This window comes from Dendrobium catenatum, unplaced genomic scaffold (genome assembly GCF_001605985.2).
Source record: "Dendrobium catenatum unplaced genomic scaffold, ASM160598v2 fragScaff_scaffold_330, whole genome shotgun sequence".
Classification (NCBI taxonomy): domain Eukaryota; kingdom Viridiplantae; phylum Streptophyta; class Magnoliopsida; order Asparagales; family Orchidaceae; genus Dendrobium; species Dendrobium catenatum.
The window spans coordinates 126,319-149,159 of NW_021318792.1; the positions used below are offsets into that span (position 1 = coordinate 126,319).

Below are 22,841 nucleotides of genomic sequence, written 5' to 3' on the forward strand. Positions count from 1 at the left end.
GCGGTGTGTCGGGGTTCCAAACCTCCTACGAGCGCGAGCCCTCGAGTTAATTACATCGTAGGTGAGGACAAAGTCCTCGCTATGAAAAGCATCATCGATTAGAATAAGAATGATTGAATTTTGATTAGATATTTCTAGGGGAGTGATATCGAAAAAAGGAGAAGTGAATGATTTGGGAAATCAAAAGGGAATGGAATGCAATCGTATGAGATGTTAATTAACAGATTCAAAGGAAGATAGGTAGGGGGACCTTTGAAGATTCCAAAGAACATCCGGAAGTGCCCCAACTTAATCTAAGTGTTGGGCTTTATATTTGTAGACTGAAAGGAATTTTTAATTTAGATTAAGCATTTTAATACGTTTGGTTATAGTCCGAAATTTGGGATTGTATAGTTCACCGAATAAAATGGGTTTATAATCACAAAGAAAGATCTGTCCTACGCGAAATTTCTATAATCTATTTTGGGACTACTGAGACCCAGCAGTCGTCTCGATTCCTAACTAATGTAGTTGCGAAGGTCTGGACTTACCCAGGCCTGATTGGGGAGCCAGCTAACCACCTAGTCGATTTAAAAGAGATGAGTCTGGTCTTTTAGAAGAGTGGTTTAGGGACATTATTATTTAAGTTTTTGGAGAGTTTGGGGGCCGACAACATACTAGAAGATTCTCCTAATTTGCCCCTATGACTTTATGTGTGGATTGCTAAAATGCTAAACTGATGCCAATTAAAATTTGACTTCTTTAAGTTTGATCTAATGCACATGCATGGTTCGATAAGTTAAAATACCATCTTCCTAAAAAATCAAGATGCCTTGAAATTTTTTTAAAAACTGATGAGCTTATAGTAATAAATTTTTTTTGTTATGATAGACATGGACTTCCCCAGGTCTTGCACTTCTCGTCCCGTCATTAGAGTCAGGACTGATCTGGATACCTCAAATACCACCCGCAGGCAGTGGGACAAGGTGATCTACAAGTAAATCAATTGAAAGTAAAAGTAAGGTGCCCAGGAAAGTATGCATTGCGAATCCTCTGGGAGTTCATAGAATCTAATCCCAGTCTGTATTTCCCATAGATTCAGCGTTATATCCCTTTCTTGTGTTGTTTAGATTTCTTCACTAAAATTTTAGATTTTTAGATAGTTTATGAGGGTAGTTAAAAACTTTTCTATTCGACGCATTTACGAGCCGTTCACGGATACTCCAACGACACAGTTAAGCTCGTACTCGTGGGTAATAAATAATACTTACATTAGGGATCATAATTTGTTCAAAGTTGATGTGTAGACGTAGATGGGTCGAGATACCTTTAATACTAAATCTAGACCGATAAAATTTACAAAGATATAACTATGGGTTTGTAGAAAAGCATTGGTGAATCCTAAAGGAAGTCGACATCATCCAAGTTTGATTTGCTAATACAAAGCAATCAAAAAGTTATCAAATGCCAACGTTAGATTAATGAAATAAATGTGCCATAGCGCAGAATTTGGACCAATTGTTATTAATAGTTAGCAATATCAGTAGATTTGCAAGAAAGTAAAGTGTTGAGAACCAGGCACAACTGGATGAGTCAGGAAACCCGGGCCATTCAAGACTAATAAATGATTGCAAGTTATTTTGAGTTGGGATATACTCTCGCCCATACTCGTTCATTATAATGATCACTAATGACAAATATGTCAATCTCGTTCTGCTCTCTTGAACTTCACTTTCTTCAAGAATCCTTCTTGGAATCTTCGTAGGTGGCCGATAATATTAAGTTTAACCAGCAATTTTTTAGATCATGTGACAAGAGGGCATCTTCTCATGTTAAGGGGGAAATGCCACCAACGTCTGTTCCTCTTTGGGTAAGGAGGAGGTTATGATATCCAGAACATGTTGATGTGTGACATTCTTTGCAAAGTAGAATGAGGAGGAGGTGTTACCTAAACAGAGGCCTATCCGTGAAAGAAGGGTTTTATCCTTTCCTCTCTGTTAGTGCTTCCCCAGCAATTTGGATGCGTAGGCCTATCCACAACTCAAAAATTCAACTTTCAACAAGAACGTTACACTTACCACAAAATAATAACATACATCTGAATTTCAGAAAAGATAAGATCAAAAACCTCCTAGTGAACTCTCACTGATTTGTCGCAATGGTTATCTAAACTAACCGCAGATTTTCTAAATAATGACATATAAAAAGCAGTTACTCCTCACTCCATAGAGCCAAGTTGTGATTATTGGATATGCGATAGAAAAAAAGAAAGTTAATAGACCCACACTTCGGTGACAGAAAACAGCATGGGTATCGACTTTTATAATACCTAAATTTATGGTTGGCGTTTAGCGAGAAATGTTACATAATGAGACACCCTGTTCTTTAATGCTAAAAAATTGTTTAAAATGTGAAGTAAAATTTTTGAGTTCTATCGCTATTTAATTATCCATAGGTTAATACCTGTACCCAGCATGATAATAATGAAAGTAGCACTCTCGAGTGAGCTAACCACTCGGATGATTGGCACCTTAGATTAGAAAAAACGTGCTCTTGGAGTTTGTGCAATTCTCAGATCGTACTCCTTAAGCCTTTGTTGAAGGTATAGGCTAGTCGGTACCTCAAAAACACTGATATATGAATCAACAAGTCCACAGATTTAGCATAATATTTAAATACAATCAAAAACATAATATAGCTCTCAGACAAGATTAGTCCAAAACAAACTATATTTCAGAGTCCAGCAAAATCACAATGGCTTAAGTTTGGAAGTAAACTTTACGAAAAATCCGGCTAACCCAATGACAAATAAGTCGTGACCAAATAAGTAAAAGTAAACACCGCCTAACCTATAGGAATCATCAGATGTAAGTTCGTGTCCAAGATAGACACAGTCATCTAAATGTGATGCTATTTTTAATTTAGAAGAAACTCGAATTTGATTTGTCATGCTAGTAAATCTCCATGGCCTGGTATAAGAGCAAATTTTTTGTTAGGAATAGAATCCTAATATAGAAATGATTGTATAAAGAACAAAAAGTTATATAGAAGTATGACTAGTTATTATACTTAAATAATGTTCTAGGTTGTGTATTCTAGTGATTATGAAGCTTTAAAGTATTAATAAATTAAGAATTTAATTAAACATATTTTACAAGTAATTGATTACTACCTTTGTTTCACACGAGGCCGTGGAAGTTTATTTCACCGGTCTACCTTTACGGGCCTCAATGCTAATCTTAAGCCGTGTCGTTACTCAATGGGCGGTGCGTTTGACCCATATGGTATTCTTTAAGTAACAAAAAGCAGAGTGTTTTAAAGATATGCTGCATTATAAAAAAATGTATCATAATCTAATAAAACATTCTGCAATGCAACGACTTTAGTTTTTAATGATTTATATAATAGATTATATACTAAAGAGGGCAAAAGATATATGTATAAGTTAGCCAAACAATGAGATATGAGTAGTAAGGATTTAGTTCAAATGAAGTGCATTAATGATTAAAATAAAAAAGTACTTTTTTTAAAAGAAGATATTCAACAAAGGTGAATGAGATATTTTGCTAAACTTTTCAATGAAGATTGTGAAACTGTGATTGACTTTAGTGGCCTTAACACTTAAAATGAAAATAAAGATTTTGTTTTTATGGGCGTATTACTAAAATTAAAGTTAGAGAGACTTTAAAGAAAATGAAGTGTGGGAAAACTTTTGGATTTAATAATTTTTCAATAGAGATGTGGAAAGGTTTAAGAGATGAAGGAATTTCTTAGCTTACTAAATTTTTTAATATTATTTTGAAGGCTAATAAGATGCCAGATGTGTGGAGCATGAGTGTGTTGATTCCTTTCTTTTAAAATAAAGGTGATGCACAGATTGTGCAACTTATAGAGGAATTAAGCTGATGTGTCATACTTTAAAACTATGGGAGAGAGTTATTACATTATGATGTGATACTAATGTTTCTCAAAATCAAATTGGATTCATGCCGGGTAGGTCTACTATGGAAGCCATACATTTATTGAGAAGTTTGATGGAGAAGTATAGAGAGAAAAAGGAAGATCTTCATATGATATTTATTTATTTATAGAAATCATATGATAAAGTTCCAAGAGAAGTGCTTTGGAGAGTTCTAGAAAAGTAAGAGATTAATAATGCTTATATTTAAGTCATTAGGGATATATATGCTAGAGCTGTTACTTGTGTTCAAACACAAGGTGGTTTGACCAAGTATTTTCCAATTTTAGTTGGATTACATCTAGGATCAACCTTAAGACCGTATCTTTTTTTCTTTATCCATGTACGTTCTTACTAGAGATTTGTAAGAGGATGTTCTTGGTGTTTGCTTTTTGCAGATGATATTCTTCTTGTTGATAAGACTAAAGAGGGAGTTGAAGGTAAACATAAATTATGGATGTCAACCTTAGAGTCTAATGGTTTTCATTTGAGTAGATCTAAAATCGAATACATGGAGTGTAATTGTAGTAGTAATAGATATAGTGAATGGTTTGTGACTTTGAGCAATCAAGTCATTAATAAGAGTACACATTTTAGATATCTTGGGTCTATTGTTCAGAGTGATGGTTAAATAGATGGAGATATTTTTAGTAGAATTCAAGTTAGATGGATGAAGTGGAGGAATGCATCAGGCTTGTTGTGTGATAGAAAAGTACCACTCAAACTTAAGGAAAAATTCTATAAGATGGTGGTTAGACCTGCAATGCGTTATGGTGCAGAATGTTGGTCATTAAAAGAGAAGCATACTATTAAGTTAAGTGTTGCAGAGATGAAGATGCTCATTTGGATGAGTGGCTTAATTCTTAGAGATAGGTGAGCATATACATGAAAAGGTTGGAGTAGCTTTAGTGGCATATAAGCTTAGAGAGAGTTACCTTAGATGGTTTGGCCACATGAAACGGCGGCCTTCCGATAACCTAGTTAGGAAAGTAGATTTATTTGATTTAACCTATGTTAAGAATGATAGAGTCAGATCTAAATAGACTTGGTTAAAAAATATTAGAAATGACCTTTCTTTATTAGATCTAAATGAGAATTTGACTCTTAATCGGACACAATGAAGAAAAATGATTCATGTAGCCGACCCCACGTAGTGGGATAAAGGCTTGTTGTTGTTGTTGTTGTGGAATTGCTTCTTACAGCCATAATGCTAGCCAAATTATTTTTACTTTCACCGAGTTTGTGAACTATTTAATAGAGAACATATGGCTCTTTATCTATAATGTTTGTAGAAAATCAATTGTTATATTTGTTTGTTTTATAACCTGTCATTGATCATTTGTGGTTGTTTTTGAATTATCTTTTATAATTGATTAAATGGGATTTGCATTCCTCCTAGATGCCGAATGACATGTTTCAATTTATTCAAATATATGGTACTAATTTCTATATGAAGAATTCTGAAGCTGGACAAGATGGCTGTTATTTCATCCAAAAGCGATAGCTTCTATTATGAATTAAACTTTTACTATAGCATTTTACACTAATAGAGGCTTATGCCTTAGATAGGAGGAATTTTTGGGGATGTGGTTACATATGGTCGGTTATTTCCTTCTCTACCCCCATCACCTGTCAGTTATCTCTCTTGGCTGTAGATTTGCAGAGCTCTAACCTTCTAAGAAAATATTCATATAATTTGCTTTTTCTGTTTATTGAAAATCACGTGACATTTCATGTTCGTTGGCAAATTCTCTCTGATGCCTAGTAATGATATTTTCTGTTTGTACTGTATCCTGCTCTTATGTTTGTTATAATTTTGGTATTCAGGTAGCGTGCAATGAACTTTATGAAGAAATTGAATTTTTACCTGGTTGTTGCACCAAAAAGGAGTTTTATACTTTAGCCAATTCACATGATTATTGCCATAAATTTGGGACGAGGAAATGGCTCAACTCATCAACTCCTGAATTAACTCAATCTGAATCGAGTTTGTGTATAGAAGTCATTGGTAATGTTGATCTTAATGAGAACTTTGAATATACCTCTTCTCATTGGTATGTCCACTGCATTCTGCCCTAGCAAGTTGATATTATTATGATCAATTTTCATACCAAAACGTTTAGTTTTATTATTTGCTGCATTATTTCTATGCTTAGCTTCTCAGATGGGCATGGTGGTTCCTCAAGTAGCAGCTATTTACCTGAGAAGTTTGGCTCATCTGTCACAATGGAGGGAGGTTCCTTATCTGCTAATAATAGTAGTGACATTTCCTGGTCTTATGGCGCGGGCACAATGGCAGTTCATGATAACAATCACGGTGGATATGCTCAACAGACATATGTGAATGGCTGGATGTATGTGAATGAAACTGGGCAACTCTGTGGCCCTTATACTCAACAACAACTGGATGAGGGGTTGTCTACCGGGTTCCTGCCTGAGCAGCTTCTGGTTTATCCAGTCATAAATGGGACCCTGACCAATCCTGTGTACTTGAAGTATATAAAACACTTATCAAATTCATGCTGGTCAGTCAATTCTCAAACCATGACTCCAAGTGCTTCAATGGGTTCTACAGTCTATTGCTCTGCAACTCATGGACAAGGTACATCCTCTACTTTGCCTTCTTTGTATCCAAAACATGATGACCATGCGCAGCATTCTGTTGCCCAACCAACTGCCACATTTGGTTCTCATTCTTGTGGATCACAAAATCCAAATACTGGAATTGCGAAAAATGCAACTTCAAGGCTTTCAGCGGTATGGATGTGATCGCTGCTATTCATCTTTTATTTTATTTTCTGCTTTCGTCATTAAAAAAAATATTTTGTAATACTTTCCTGCTTTAATTGAAAATATTTTGGCACTCACTGTTCTTTCTGTGACTCATGATCTATAATTAGTTGATCTCAAGTGAGGAGTCAAATTGGATGTTTGAGGATGAGGATGGTAGAAAACATGGGCCTCATTCTTTTGCAGAGCTTTATTATTGGCATAGTAGTAGCTATCTTCATGATTCATCGATGGTGAGATGTTCCAGCATGCTTGGTTATATTCCTGCAAATATTCCTGGTTAAGAATATTTATTAATTTATTTTTTGCAGATACACCACATAGATAGCAAGTGTGGCCCATTTACACTTCTTACTCTAGTTGAGGAGTGGTGCAGAATTCAAAATATTTCTGAGGCAGATTCTAATGGTGGTGGTTTTGTTTCATTCAGTAGATTTATAACTGATATATCAGAAGATCTATCAGTTCAGCTGCATTCTTTGATTTTGAAAGCTGCTCGGCGAGTTTTCCTAGATGAGATAATCAGCACCATCATTCCAGAGTTCTATGCATCCAGGAAGTCTCGGAGACATCACAGAATAGAATCAGCAGGCAAGGATGTGAGACATTCTAGTTTTTCTGTGAAAGAGGTAATGCATTTACTGATTTTCTCAGAGTGTATGGAAAGTTTTAGTTGAATTTGTCTGCCTTTCTAAAGTTTTTAATTTTCTGGCTTTTGTACAGCTGAAAAATATGACTGAAAAGAAGCCTTATGCTGTTAGCGGCAGACCTAGTGTTTCCTTGCAAGTGAAGAATGAACCAAAAATGCCTTCTAATACTCCAGTAGATTGTTCTACTGATGATTTTTCTTTATGCACCATTAATAATTTTTCTGAGTTGCTATTAGAGGTTTACAAAGCATTTTACTATGATAGCATGAAAGTTCTGTGGAGCACCGTCTTGTCTGAAACTGTTTCTGACTACTGTGCAAAGTGGCATAAAAGAAAAAGCTCGTCTCATCGAAATGTTTTGTCTGTCAGATCTATTTCTATTGAGGGTGATGGCAGAAACATAGATCTTGTTCACAAAAGTACTACAGAAGCTGCTGAAATTGTATGTCTGTTTTGATAATTTCAGTTTGTACTTTACCTAGCTGTATGGTGGACGTATAATTTAACGTTAGATTTCATTCAGGTTCATTCTGCGCCGCATGCGACCAACAACCATGAAATGGATTTCCCCCCAGGTTTTGGGCCTGAAGTTAGAGATGTAGATATTTTGACATGCTTTCCGTCTGATAGATCACTTTCCGAAGCTGTCGGTACAAAACAAATTGATCTTCAACTTACTGATATGCTTGCTATCAGTTTGAAAGAAGTGCAAGGAGACCTAGAGTGTAACCTCTATTTATCTGCAAAGAAGTCCTTGTTTGAGTATTATGAAGATGTGTTAAAGGAGGAATTGACAAACATGCTTTGTCTGGAAGCAGAAGATAATATTAATAAGGTAAAGCCTTATGTTTTACATGCATAATTTGGTAATTTTTATTATATGTATGATTATTCTATGCCTAGTTTCTTTTTTTTTTCTCCTTGTCTTTTATTTGTTATAATTGACTATCATATCTTTGCAATGATTAGGCAAGAATTGTTGAGGATTTCATGGTTAGCTCTGTGTATCAATCCCCAACTGGTGAAGAGGTAGAGGGTGTAGAGGCTGAGGCTGAACATGTGGATAAAATAGAGGTATACCACACATCAGTGAGAATTTTCATTAGATCACAGTTAAATATGTAGTAATAGATTTCAATGCTTGTTATCTAATATATGGAGGAGTGGAACTAGACTGTAAAGTAGTGGGAACTCAGTAGATTGGGAATGATATTTTAATCTATATTTTAACTTATTATCTTATTGCTTATTACTATTGTAGGAAGGATGGAATTTTGTGACATTATAAACTGGTAAGTGCTTATATGTTGTTGTTTGAGTTTTGTGATGGAAGCATGTTTTGAATGATTGCAGGTAACAGATGATCGGAGCGCATCTCATTGCCTATTTGATGTTTGTGATTCGGTTGCTGTTGCAGCTGATTTGGCAGAATCTCCTGGTATTATTATGTTGCAAACTTTCTTAATCCTTCCATTGGTTCATAGAATGCGATTATTATAAATGATAATCTTTGTGATATTTCTCTCTCAATCTTGAGCAGGACCACTGAGTTCTTTGTCTACACAAATCGCAAAAGCTTTTGAAAGAATGGGTCCTCCCATGGTGAATTTATTGAAGGATGAGATTGTTGATGAGTTATTTCCTCCTGGAGTGGAAGCTGGTGCTAATGCTGCATTATTGACTTTGTCTAAGAAGAATAAAATCCGACCTGCAGGTCTTAATGAGGATGTCCCTGTAATTGGCAAATATGTTGCATTGGCCATTTGCAGGCAGAAGCTTCATGATGAATTTCTTAAAGAGTGGGGATCTTCTCACCTTCTTAGTTTTCTTCATGAAAGTTTTAATTCATGCGATTATTTTAGAAGACATGAAGTGGATCCTGTGGCTGCTAACCCTGAAGGAGAAAACTTTAATAATTTGCTGGAGGTATGCTTCTTTTTCTTTATTTGACCCCCTCCTATATTTTCTTGACACATGCTGTAGATTTACTCTATTTCCTAGCGAATGAAAAACTATAGATTTAATCTTGCTACTTGAATATCAGTTCATTCAATGCTGATAACTATAATGATGCACTGCAGAATGTCTCCAATTCAGCAGAGGTGGTGGACAAGCTGAAAGAAAGTTTGCAGCAGATGAAAAGTTCAAGGCCATTTGGGGTTTCCTTTAACGGGAGCTTGACCTACTTTAGAAAGAAAAAACACAGCAAACCAAAGTCTGGACCATTGCTTGAGAGCTTTGAATTGATTAAAAAAGTGGGCAACATCTCCATAGATCAGATGCAACACGTAGGATCTGAATCACCTTGGCCACAAATTAATGATATGGATTCTGAGTTGAGGGAGCTAGATGTAGACCTGGTTTATTCTTCGTCATTACCAACCAGGAACCAAAATAAATTGCCTGATGGTTGCAGTTCAACAAAGAAAAAGTCACGTAAATCGAGGAAGATTGCCCACGAAATACACATTGGTATATCTCCTAAACTTTTAAGTGAGACAAAAATAATGTCCATAATGGAGGGTGGGTATTATAATAAGTATTCACGTGATGCAGATGAGGGAGTTTATATTGACGATATAAAACACGATGTGGAACAACTTTCTGTTTCTCAACATGATTCAGATAAAGTCAAGAAGATTGGGAATGCTAGTCATATGCTTATTGATTGTCCGGAGCCTGAAGGCCTGTCTTCTGGCATTTCCAAGTGTTAGTATAGATAGTTTTTCATAATAAATTTGTGCATTTTTTTATTAATCTGCTTTTTATCTCAGGCTTGTTCATTTTGCATGTCTTTGCATTTTAACAGCAAAAAGTTATCCGAGTTTGAAAAGGAAAGCAGATGATCAGTTAGCTCCCCCTCCTAAGGTAGCAAAACTTTCAAGGAAGATTAAGGTTAAAAAAGCATCCCAGAAGGTGGCATCCAGGCGGATTGTTAAACCTTCAAAGCTACTTGTTCCGTGCCCCAAGACAAACGGTTGTGCTCGATCTTCTATTAGTGGATGGGATTGGCGTCAATGGTCACGGAATGCTCTTCCATCAGAAAGGGCCCGCTTGAGAGGAAACCGTGATGTTGTTCCTCATAGTTCTTGCTCTGATGCTAATGGTAATCAAAATTCTAATAATAAAGGTCCTTCAGCAAGAACAAATAGGGTTAAGTTGCGGAACCTCTTGGCTGCTGCTGAAGGTGCTGAGCTTCTAAAAGTCACTCAATTGAAGGTAGCTGGTTATTTTTCATTCTATGGAGACAGTAACCTTCTTTATTTGATAAATACTTTGAGTTACACACTTCTTTTTATCTTGCTTAAGGCAAGGAAGAAACATTTATGCTTTCAAAGAAGCAAGATACATGATTGGGGCCTTGTTGCCCTTGAGCCAATCGAGGCAGAAGATTTTGTGATTGAGTATGTTGGAGAATTAATTCGCCGTCAGGTAAATTTTATTTTTTATCATTATATTATTGCAATTTGGTTTATATTAAATTTAAATCTTACTAAAGCTTTTATTTTTTTCCTTTAGATATCTGACATACGGGAGCTTAAATATGAAAAGATGGGTATAGGCAGCAGTTACCTGTTCAGACTAGATGATGGTTTTGTGGTGAGGGAAACCTTGCATATAATCGTTAGAAAATTTCTGTGGTTATCTATTCGCTCATTTGTTTTATTTATTGACATTTTTAGTAGATAAACTTCAAAGGTGTATGCTCATACTTTTTGTTTTCCAAATTTATAGCGATATTTTTACTTTAATTATTTGTTGTTGATGATTTATACTTATTGACAGTGGAAGAAAAATCCGATGTTAATCATAGTAAAGTGAGCAGCTAACAGGGAATTTATATTAACTTCAATATTCGCTTGCTATCACAGCAAGAGCAGGTGCATATTATGATGAGCATCTTGTGAGCATGGAAATGATGAGATCTGAAACTATTATTTGGAGAAAGAGTTGAAGAGCTGCCAAATGACAAGAAAGTTATTAAAACTAAATGTTGTTGGCATGGGCAAATATCAAGGAAAATGTAGGTGGCACTTGTAAGGGGGGATATATAAAACATGAAAGTGCGGGAAGCACACCACATAATGTTTTGGTAGAAACAATTTGAGAACTTATAGATTCACTAGATGCTGTCATCGTGGCTCACCTAAATGGATTTCGAAGAGGGAATTAGTATTGCTGACTGAGTAAATGGGTTAGGGCCAATGATCCTAATGATCAGGAGCCACCATTTATAAATGCATATTTTTGTCATTCTTAATAGAGAAACTGTGGAGGTCAATTTGGAGTTTAAAGGCTTTCGTTTGAGTAGATCTAAAACTGAATATATGGAGTGTAATTTTATTAATAATAGTTTTTGTGGGGGATTGTGACTTTGGGTGATCAAGTCATTAATAAGAGTAGACATTTTAGATATTCTGGCTCTATTGTTTAGAGTGATGGTGAAATAGATGGGGATATTATTAGTAGAATTCAAGTTGGATGGTTGAAGTGGAGGAATGCATCGGGCTTGTTGTTTAATAGAAAAGTTTCCCTCAAACTTAAGGGAAAATTCTATGAAATGGTGGTTAGACCTGCAATGCTTTATGGTGTAGAATGTTGGGCTTTAATAGAGAAGTATAATATTAAGTTAAGTGTTGCAGAGATGAGGAATGCATCGGGCTTGTTGTTTGATAGAAAAGTCCCCCTTAAATTTAAGAGAAAATTCTATAAGATGGTGGTTAAACCTGCAATGCTTTATGGTGCAGAATGTTGACCATTAATAGAGAAGCATAAGATTAAGTTAAGTCTTGCAGGGATGAGGATGCTCAGGTGGATGAATGACTTTACTGTTAGAGACGGGATACAAAATGAGCATATACGTGAAAAGGCTGGAGTAACTCTAGTGGAAGATAAGATTAGAGAGAGTTGTCTTAGATGGTTTGGTCACTTAAAATGGTGGCCTTCTGATGACCTGATTAGTAAAGTAGATGTATTAGATTTGACTTATATTAAGAAAGGTAGAGGTAGACCTAAAAAGACTTGGTTAGAAAATATTAGAAATGACATTTCTTTATTAGATTTAAATGATAATTTTTTTTAACATGGCACAATGGAGAAAAGGGATTCATGCAGTTGATCCACAGTGGGATAAAGGCTTGATGTTGCTGTTGCTGTTGTTGTTCTTAATAGAGAAATGTAGGTTGAAGAATGTTATCAACATTATTGAGATATATAAATGAACTTGATAGGGGTGATATATAAAACATGAAAGTGCGGGAAGCACACCCCATAATGTTTTGCTAGAAACAATTTCAAAAGTTATAGATTCACTGAATGCTGTCATCGTGGCTCACCTAAAAGGATTTTGAAGAGGGAATATTGCTGACTGAGTGAATATGTTAAGGACAATTATCCTAATGATCAGGAGTCACCTTTTATAAATGCATTTTTATTATCATCCTTCATAGAGAAATGCAGGTTGAAGAATCTTATTAACATGATTGAGATATGTGAGATATCTTGAGGTTAATTGACCAAATTTATTTGAATATATCTTGAGTTTAAGTTTGTAACCTATTTTATATGTCTATGACTTTGATTGGTTGATTAACTAAAATCACAGGTATTTAAGCTTTAAACATTGCTATCTTTGTCCTAGATAAACATTGAAGCAAAAGTTGCTTAGCGTATTAACTTGAATGTCTAAATTTGATTTTCCATATTTTTTAGTTGGATTAGCTATATCTAAGCCTTGACTTTTGTCATGCCATTACACTATGATGCACTGACACTTCTCCTTAAAGAGGCGTGCAGTGTCCGACACCGTATCCTACATGACACTCATCTGACACTCCTCCAACACGTGTCGGACACGCCAAAAATGTGTCCGATTAAAAAGTATTAAATACAAATTGCACACGCTTGTCCGACACGCGTATCTTAAATATTTTATGAATTTTTTTAAATATAATTTCTAGTATTTGGCGGGATTTAAACTAAATTTTTTATTTCCTATCCACAACACCAAATCAACGTCCGCACTTAATACCCAATCATCGAATATTCTCATTTTCATTTCTTTTTGGCAGTGAAGGTATTTTCATCTTCTCTCTTGGTGACTGATAAACGGTATTGACGCATGACTCTCGACATCCTAATACTAATCATTTTAAGCATAAATTCTAGTTAAATGACTTATTATTTTCAAATTTTTTTTAAAATTATACTTAATTTTTATACAATATTTTTTAAATATAAAAATTATAATACCATGTTCAACCTGTGTCCTATATTTTCGATAACTGACGTGTCCCGTGTCCGTGTCGTGTCGTATCCGTGTCGCCGTGTCCGTGTCTGTGCATCATAGCCATTGCAGCTTGTTACTACCTTTCTGAAGTTCCAGTTCTCACTTTATCTAATTTATTTGTACGCATGTAAAATTAAAATGTTAATGAACACTTATTGAAATGCGTTTATTGCTTATTTTTTGTTAAAACTACTTTTGGAGGTGCTGGGTGTTTTGGTCTCTTGTTTAAAATTCAACCAAAAATAAAATTTCATTCCTATTTTTTTTTTCTATTTTGTAGAACATTAGATATAAAGGTGTGACTTCTATCGTATATTGATGATATTTATTGCAGGTTGATGCTACCAGGCGGGGAGGATTGGCAAGATTTATTAATCATTCTTGTGAGGTTAGCTTAAGCTAATTGTTCCTCATTTAATGGGCCATCCGGGTCATTTTTTTGTGGGTTTTAATGTTTGGATTGCCTTCTTTTAGCCAAATTGCTATACAAAGGTGATAACCGTTGATGGCCAAAAGAAGATCTTTATTTATGCAAAGCGGCATATATCTACGGGTGAAGAGCTTACATACAACTACAAATTTCCATTGGAAGAGAAAAAGATACCCTGCAATTGTGGTTCCAAAAGGTACTTACAGATGTATTCTTCTATGCTTTGCAAGGTGCATTTAAGATGTCTAAAGGTGGACGATGCTGTTTTCAAAATAATGTTATACTCGATGAATGCATTTCATTCTCTGGTCAAATTTCATCTTCAGGGTAAATTATCATTCAATTATTTGCTTTTCTAACGTTTCCCCTGATCTGAGTACCATCATATGGTTCAGATTCTTTTTTGGTGTGACTGTCTGGCAGGTAGAATAGATATTGCTTCTGTGTTTGTTCCTTTCTACATGTGGTTTATAGTCTGGCTTTAACTAAACATTTTAAAGCAAATCACCATTAATAGCTAATGGATGATTGAAGGCATGTTGGATGGTTTAATCACAAAGATGATGCTAAGTATGAAGCATTTCGTGCCTTCTCATCTGATTGAAAGTGTGGTTGCTATCCTGTAATGCTGGATAGCAATGCCTGAGCAGAAATACCAGGTGTAATTGTCATGTGCCAAAGATTCAATTTTTGTTATTATGCATGGTTTACCAGTCGTTTCTTAGGATGCCTGCCTGTGAAGGGCAAGCTGCATGTATATCTGATGCTTTCCTTTTTATTTTATTTTATTTTTTATATCTGATGCTTTCCTTGTGGATAGCAATTATATATTGGAGTGAGGCCCATGTAGGTTGTGTGGATTTATCGTCATCATCACTTCCTGACAAGGATGTCTTTTGATTTTTTAGGTGCCGAGGATCAATGAACTAGAAATTGCATCTTCTTGTGGTCAAGGTTTGTATCAAGCCCCTGCCTTGTGTTTTCAATCTATGAATTCCCATTTATCATCTTGTTGTTTTGAGCTCAAGTTAACTCGGAGCCTCTCTTGTTATTATCACAATTTTTTTTTTGACATTACCATCATTAATAGGCCATTGCAACAGTTGAGAACTCATAAGGTGGTCATAATTATTCGTTCATGGTATGAGCTAGGAGAACTCATATGCTGGTCATAATTATTTCTTCAAGGTATAAGCTGATTTATGATCCATTGATTTATTAAATACATATAGGTTAATCATCATTTCATTATTATGTGAAAATGCTGTTCTCTGTTGTCATTTATAAAAAAGTATAATAAATTCACGAAAATTGTTGAGTGATGGTTGTTTGTTTCTCCATTTTTATGCTATTATTAAATGCTAAGTGATTTTGCTGATAAAACCATGGTTAGCACTTGTGTTACGAGGTAAAATTATTCCAAAATATTCCTCTTTTTTTTTTCTTCTTATTTGGAATAAAGAATGCTCTTTTTAGTTGGTAACTTGTAATGTATTTCTTGTGTAAACCATGAAATTAATCATCCTATGTGATTGATAAAGCCAATTTATTGTTGTGACAACTGCCATGGATGATTCTGGTGCCCTGATGCTATAGTAATGGGGGAGACTTTGTCTTATCAAAGTTATATTTCTTATGAGATATAATTGCAAATTGTTGAATGAGTAAAGTTTGATAATTGATCATTGGTCAGGTAATCTATTCCGTGTGTAAACTATCAATTAAATCCCGAAGCATTTTTTGGATTGAAGGAAATAGGAAGTTGAGGGAAATGAAATAAAGTCTCAATAATTTGTGGGTTGACTATAAATCTGCAGCCATTGGTATGATATTTTACCCTTTTTTATACAATTATTATTTTTACTCAAATTCCCGCATCCAAATGCTTCAGAACTGACAGATAAAAAACCAATGTCTATGGTTGTGATGAAGATGATTGTGTTTCTGAAAATAACACCTTTTGTATTACAATCATGTGTTAAAGATAAATTACTCTCATCTTCCAAATATAAATTACTCTTACCTATGATGGTTCTGTTACTGAAACTAATACCTTTCTGTGTGACAATCATAAATTTCTATGCTGCAAATAAATGATCATGTCGTGTTCTGCTTTTTTTTTAGACATGATAGACTTTAGTTTGGGCATGTACAACTAATGGTGAAAGATGCACCCAAAAGGCATAAAGATAATGTTAGTGCTGAAAGATTAAGCGGGAAAAAAGGGTTGTATGAATAAAAGTTGTGCATAATAAATTTAGCACCTCATGTTTTATGGTGCCGAATGTTGGCCTTTAAAAGAGAAGCATAATACTAAGTTAAGTGTGGCGGAGATGAGGATGCTCAGGTGGATGAGTGGCTTTACCCTTAGAGATAGGATACGAAATGAGCATATACGTGAAAAGGTTGGAGTAGCTCCAGTAGAACATAAGATTAGAGAGAGTCGCCTTAGATGGTTTGGTCACATAAAACGGCGGCCTTTCAAGACTAGAGGTATTAGATTTGACTTATGCTAAGAAAGGTAGGGGTAGACCTAAAAAGACTTGGTTAGAAAATATTAGGAATGACCTTTCTTTATTAGTTTTAAACGAGAATTTGACTTTTGATAGGACACAATGGAGAAAAAGGATTCATGTAGCCGACCCCACGTAGTGGGATAAAGGCTTGATGTTGTTGTTGTTGTTATGTATCACTCAATAAAAGCACATGAAGAATGGGAATTAATAAAGGATACCTTAAATAGTGTTGGTATATGGCTAATATTGATGACGATGATGATGATTTTGTTATTGTTATTATTTATATATTTTTTCTCTTGATTTGTGATACAAGTATTTTTTTTTCTTTTGTGAATTTCTTGGCGCTTACTGTATATTCTGCAAGATGCTATATAGCATACTAGAAAGCAATGATGAAGCAGACAGGAAGTAAAATATGTTGTAGACTTGTAGTCATTTTCAGTGTTGAATATATATTCGCTCTTTCAACATTCATAGATATAGACAATCCAGTGATGGAGGTCTCTAAAGTGATGCATTAAATACTTATTTTCACGTCTATTAAGGTCATTTGATTCTATAAATTATTTAGCATTTCCTTGGATGCTTTGGTTGGGACATTTATAATCATTTTCAACCTTAAACTGTGCAAGAGAGTTTAGAAGTGTTTGCTGCTTATTTGGCTAGGTAATGTAAAATTTTCTTATTTTTTCAATCTTGAAATATGTATCAATAGAGCTTTTTAGCACATAAAATAGTGCAGAATGATATTACTATAATTACTTTTATAACCTTATTATTTATATCAAAAAATTAAACGGTTGATTGAAAGGGAAAACTTGGTGGCCTTTTCATGTATTACACCAGAAGTGGCAAAAATTTCCTGTACACCTTGAATTTCAGAGTCACAACCATCGAACGGTATTTTCCTATGAAAATGGATATAATGGAATTGATTGAGAATTTAATTATAACTGTTTGGTTGCTAATTCTTATTGCAAATGCTCATTCATGCAGATATGTATACGCTTATCGCACACATGCCACTTTTTTATGGCATTTTGGCTCACCTAAAAAGGCCAACCATCACTACGTTTTTATTTCATGCGTGCCCATCAAACTTCTTAGCATGTAATAGAATATATGGTCTTACTGTTGCGGTGTTGCCTTGCCATAGTTTGCATTTCTGTGTGTGCTCTTGTTTTTGATCTTTGCAATTTATTTAGTTTGTATCCTTGGATGTCCACAAATCAAAGCTGTTTCATGAAAAGAGTTCATCCCGTGTCTTGTTTTCCTGCGATTTAAAACCTGGATACGCAGTAATCATATATTTTGGTCACGTGCACTTAGAGGGCTACTTTAATTCCCGTCAGCTCAGCCCTCACGGCAGATTCGTTCATTGATTTAGCGGGCTAATATCTCTCAATGCAGTATAACTTTAGATCGTCTTTATTTTGTTATCTTTAAGCTTTAGTCATGGATGTTCTCACTAGACATTTGCAAGAGGTTGTACCTGATGATATTCTTCTTGTTGATAAGACTAGAGAGGGATTTGAAGATAATTTGAATTATGGTGGTAAACCTTCGAGTCTAAAGGCTTTTTTTTTGAGTAGATCTAAAATTGAATATATGGAGTGTAATTTTAGTAATAATAGATCTATTTGGGGATTGTGATTTTGGGTGATCGAGTCATTAATAAGCGCACATGTTTTAGATATCTTGTGTCTATTGTTTGAGTGATGGTGAAATAGATGGGGATATTATTAGTAGAATTCAAGTTGGATGGTTGAAGTGGAGGAATGCATCAGACTTGTTATGTGATAGAAAAGTCCCTCTCAAATTTAAGTGAAAATTCTATAAGATAGCAGTGAGACCTGCAATGCTTTATGGTGCAGAATGTTGGCCATTAAAAGAGAAGTATAATATTAAATTAAGTGTTGCAGAGATGAGGAGGCTTAGGTGGATGAGTGGCTTTACTCTTAAAGACATGATACAAAATGAGCATATATGTGAAAAGGTTGGAATAGCTCCAGTGGAAGATAAGATTAGAGAGAGTCACCTTAGATGGTTTGGTCACATAAAGCAACAACCTTTCGATGAGCCGGTTAGTAGATGTATTAGATTTGACTTATATTAAGAAAGGTAGAGGTAGACCTAAAAAGACTGGGTTAGAAAAAATTATAAATGTCCTTTCTTTATTAGATTTAGATGAGGATTTGATTCTTAACAGGACACAATGGAAAAAAAAAGATTTATGTAGCCTACCCCATAGTTGGATAAAAGCTTTTTGTTGTTGTTATTGTCTTTATTTTGTTAACAGAATTCTCTATTATAATCTTGTTGCTAAATATTGATTTTCTACAAGCTTGTTTTTGTAGCAACATACATCTTTTCATGAAAACTTTGTAGTTTTGTGGGTAGCAAGGTTGCTAAATTTTACGGTTTCCAAATAAACTACCATGGAAATTGATTTTTGTACCATAGGTGACTTCTTTGTAGTCTATTATGCACTGACACGGATACGGCGACATCAACATGACAACACGGACACTGCTATCTTTAAAAATATAGGATACGAGTATGACGCGGATAAGACATTATAATTTTTAAGTAGTTTATAGAAAATAATATAACATCATATTAGAAATGACAAATACGCATAAAATGTCTATTACAAATACAAAAAAATAAGTAAAAATTATTTAGTATAACATCAACATTCAACTACTCATTAATATTTAATATATTACTGTGCAGAATTATATTTGAGTTAGTTTTGTGCTTCAAACTTGTTAATAGTCCAAAGCTAAATGCATCCATGTATTCAAATGATGTTTGTTTGAGGTTTCCCATTCCATGCTTGTGATAAAAGAAGTAATGAATTTATTAATAAATTGCTAAAAAAATGGTGAGAAACTAGTAATAACTTGCTAACAAATATATTAGTTTGGACTCGACAAGAAAATAATGAAATCTAAAAGGCATGAAATAAAAATTCAAGGTAACAATTCCATCATAACCCTAAACAGAGGAAAAAAACCTGAAGTTCTTAGCTTTAGCAGTCAAGAGCGAGTGAGTGATTGAGATCGTGGTAGATATGGTGTTTTTCGGTTTAGGTCTTTGTATGCATCGATCTAGGGCTATTAGGAAAATTAATATAGTCTGTTTTGGTGGCCTAGTCTACTCGCGGAAATAACAAAGAGGAAAATATGGAGTGACAGCCCACTTGCTCGCATATTAGCCTCCTTTGGCCTCACTTGCTCGCATATTAGCCTCCTTTGGCCTCATTTACTCGCGTAGTAGCCTCCTTCGGCTCGCCTGCTCGCATAAATGAAGATGAAGATACTCGCATAAAGCCTGGCCTACTCACTCATGGAAAAGAAGAATACGAAGGAATATGGCATACGTGGCTACTTAAAATGGGGCTCATTTTATTATTTTGAATTTTTTTATAATTAGGTATTAGGACTCGCATGTCCCGACGTGTCTGACAAGTGTTGATGTATACCTCAATTCTATAGCCAAGTAGGAAAATATTAGAAATACAACAGGACACTTCCTTCAATAAAACATAAACCAACACAAATAGAAGGAAATAGTTATAAGAAAACAATAAGGAAACTTTGCAATAAACAAACTAAAACATAAACTTCCCTCAGAAATACCTAGAAAGGTTACCTCACATGCAGATATGAAAATTAGAGATTGGTGCTCAAGGAAAAATCAAACCAGAGGTTCACCACAACAGTCTTGTTCCAACACAGGTCGGCACTCCGGCAAATACCAACAAACCGGCTCAACAACACACCACACTCTTTATATTTGGAGAAGAAGGATACAAGTGGAAGGGAAACCGTGGAGAGTTGAAATAGATAGAAGACCGGAAGAAGAAATAGGTGTATGAAAAGGAAGCTCTAAAGCTTAGGAAGAAAACCCTCAGGTTTCAGCCAACAACCCCCTCCAACAGCAGCAAAACAACCCATAAATAGGAGGAAAAGGACCCAACAGCCCACATAAATGAGCCATCCGATATAACCAATAGGAGCCAACATAAGACTTGTAAACAACAAGAGGGAGGGGAACGGCCAACTGCAGAAATTAATGCCCAGAAAAAAAATCAAAACAAATTCCCCAAGAAACCGCCAATAGCATGGGGAAAACCAGCAGGAATTCCAACCAACAAAAGCAAACCGTAATAAGCACTGGACACCAAACTGCTAAGAAGAATGGAAAGATATGGGCCAAGCCCTTTTAGGAAATATTAGCCCAATAATAAATGCCCGCTAAGCCAATAATGAAACAAAAGAACAAGTTCAAAATGAGTGGAAAACCAAAAGAGAGAAATTACCAAAGAGCACCTAACCCAAGCATGATCATTTGTTGATTTCCATCATAGGACACATAAAAAAAACAAAGTCCAAAATTACATAACATCCATAACATAAATAAAATACAAAATATAAAACTAAAATCCTAGATTGCATCATGCGTCCCAGCCGTGTTGGGTGCATGTCTGTGTTTGACACATATTCGACACTGCGCAGAACTTCATAAGATGTGTTGGTGCCTCATAGGCTTATATTCAACCATTCGAAGTTTTAATATATAAATCCCCTTTTATTTTGTTCTTAAAGATGGGCTAAGATCGTGTTCTTTATTCAGAAAATTTCTATTTGGTCGACTTCTGAGTAGGCCTTTAAAGTTTGCTCATTTCTTTTTATGTGCGGCTTGAAGTTATTGGAAAAAAATGTTGGCCATGTGAATATTTTAGTTGATTTGTTAAAATTTATTGTTTTTGGTATCAAGCACATAAGGATGAAAAATTGCTCTAACTGTAACATTTGATAAATTGTCATCGAAGTAGATAATGATGACTGTTTTCTTGGCATAGGATATACCATGGAGTTGATCTGTTCTGGAGTTGCAGGATGCAGTGAACATGCCTGACAAGTATTGAAAAGTGCACTGTTCAATGAAACTGGCATCCTTCGGAATTTATTTTGAAGGTCATCATAACACGCTACTGCAGATCTTTGGATCATTGCTTTCACATTCTATTTACTCCAGAAGGTTAGAATGTTTGCAACTGCACTTTTTTGCTTGTTTTGCTATGTATTTGAATTACCTTTCAATTAGATTTTTCAAGAATTTACATACATACCACATTCTTCTAATGTATTTATATATTTAATATCTAAATCTTTATATTTATTTATATAGCATTAAAATTTTTAATTCACATTTAAAATACCACTAAAATTATCTTTTTTCTAAAATGAAATATATATTTTCATGCACATCTTTTGATGTGCTTGTGGCACTAAGGGGTTGTTTGGTTACTATTAGGATTTAACTCAATGTAGAATTTAGTAAATCCTATAAATCTGGATTTAACAAATCCTAAGGTAGTTAAATCCTGCAAATTATCTGGCATGATCGAGGATATACTTGATTAAATCCTAATGAATTTTTTTGGCTACTTAGTTCAGGATTTAAGTTTGTTAGTTTAAATATGATTTTAATATTAATTATTGTATTGAAATTAAACGAGTATATATGTGAAAAGGTTAAATTTGCTCCAGTGGCATATAAGATTAGCCTTTAGATGGTTTGATCGCATAAAGTGTCGGTCTTCCGATGACATGGTTAGGAGAGTAAATGTATTAGCTTTGGCCTATGTTAAGAAATGTAGAAGTACACCTAAAAAACTTTGTTATAAAGTGTTAGAAATAATAATATATTTTTATTAGATTTAATGAGAATTTGACTCTTAATAGTATAGTGAAGCAAAAGGATTCATGTATCCGACCACCCCACATAATGGGATAAAGGCTTGATGTCGTCGTTGTATTGAAATTGAAATATATAATCTCATGGCCTACAATCATAATTAGCTTAAATAATATTTTGATTTATTATCAATGAGTAAATTATCAATTAATTTTATACAATAATTTTCTAATGTCATTTAACCACAAATAATAGTATTTATATTTAATATGTTTGATTAATTAATATTAATTATTAAGATTAATTTAATTATAATTAAATTTTTATTCAATTAATTCGATTTATTATTAATAATATTAATTATTGATTTTGATTTTATCATAAACAAATGTAATCCTAATTAACCAATCAAGAGCTTAACAATTAGAAGAAAATCAACACGACATTAAAAACAAAAGCCTTTTAAAACAATTATTCCAAAACAATTATGCAGACATATATGTACTGATCACAACAT

The 22,841-nt window shown here is 34.4% G+C and overlaps 1 protein-coding gene across 7 annotated transcripts in view; it reads left to right on the forward strand.

Annotated features, from left to right (window-relative positions):
* Positions 1–5,768: 5,768 nt before the first annotated feature.
* Positions 5,769–22,841, forward strand: part of LOC110110427 (histone-lysine N-methyltransferase ATXR7) — a 29,265-nt gene continuing 12,192 nt past the window's right edge. For 4 of the 7 annotated variants that reach the window (XM_028693607.1, XM_028693605.1, XM_028693606.1 and 1 more), the window contains exons 1-20: positions 5,769–5,991; positions 6,102–6,694; positions 6,838–6,960; positions 7,039–7,356; positions 7,451–7,819; positions 7,901–8,212; positions 8,347–8,451; positions 8,731–8,815; positions 8,918–9,303; positions 9,459–9,849; positions 9,934–10,086; positions 10,187–10,596; positions 10,687–10,809; positions 10,897–10,977; positions 14,001–14,054; positions 14,141–14,292; positions 15,005–15,050; positions 15,187–15,284; positions 15,790–15,919; positions 21,486–21,664. In XM_028693607.1, the coding sequence (XP_028549440.1) occupies positions 5,949–5,991; positions 6,102–6,694; positions 6,838–6,960; positions 7,039–7,356; positions 7,451–7,819; positions 7,901–8,212; positions 8,347–8,451; positions 8,731–8,815; positions 8,918–9,303; positions 9,459–9,849; positions 9,934–10,086; positions 10,187–10,596; positions 10,687–10,809; positions 10,897–10,977; positions 14,001–14,054; positions 14,141–14,292; positions 15,005–15,026 (3,720 nt within the window). In that variant the 5' untranslated portion in view covers positions 5,769–5,948 and the 3' untranslated portion in view covers positions 15,027–15,050; positions 15,187–15,284; positions 15,790–15,919; positions 21,486–21,664. The remainder of the gene's footprint in view (positions 5,992–6,101; positions 6,695–6,837; positions 6,961–7,038; positions 7,357–7,450; positions 7,820–7,900; positions 8,213–8,346; positions 8,452–8,730; positions 8,816–8,917; positions 9,304–9,458; positions 9,850–9,933; positions 10,087–10,186; positions 10,597–10,686; positions 10,810–10,896; positions 10,978–14,000; positions 14,055–14,140; positions 14,293–15,004; positions 15,051–15,186; positions 15,285–15,789; positions 15,920–21,485; positions 21,665–22,841) is intronic. The other 3 variants (XM_028693604.1, XM_028693608.1, XM_028693609.1) reach the window with 3 other exon arrangements.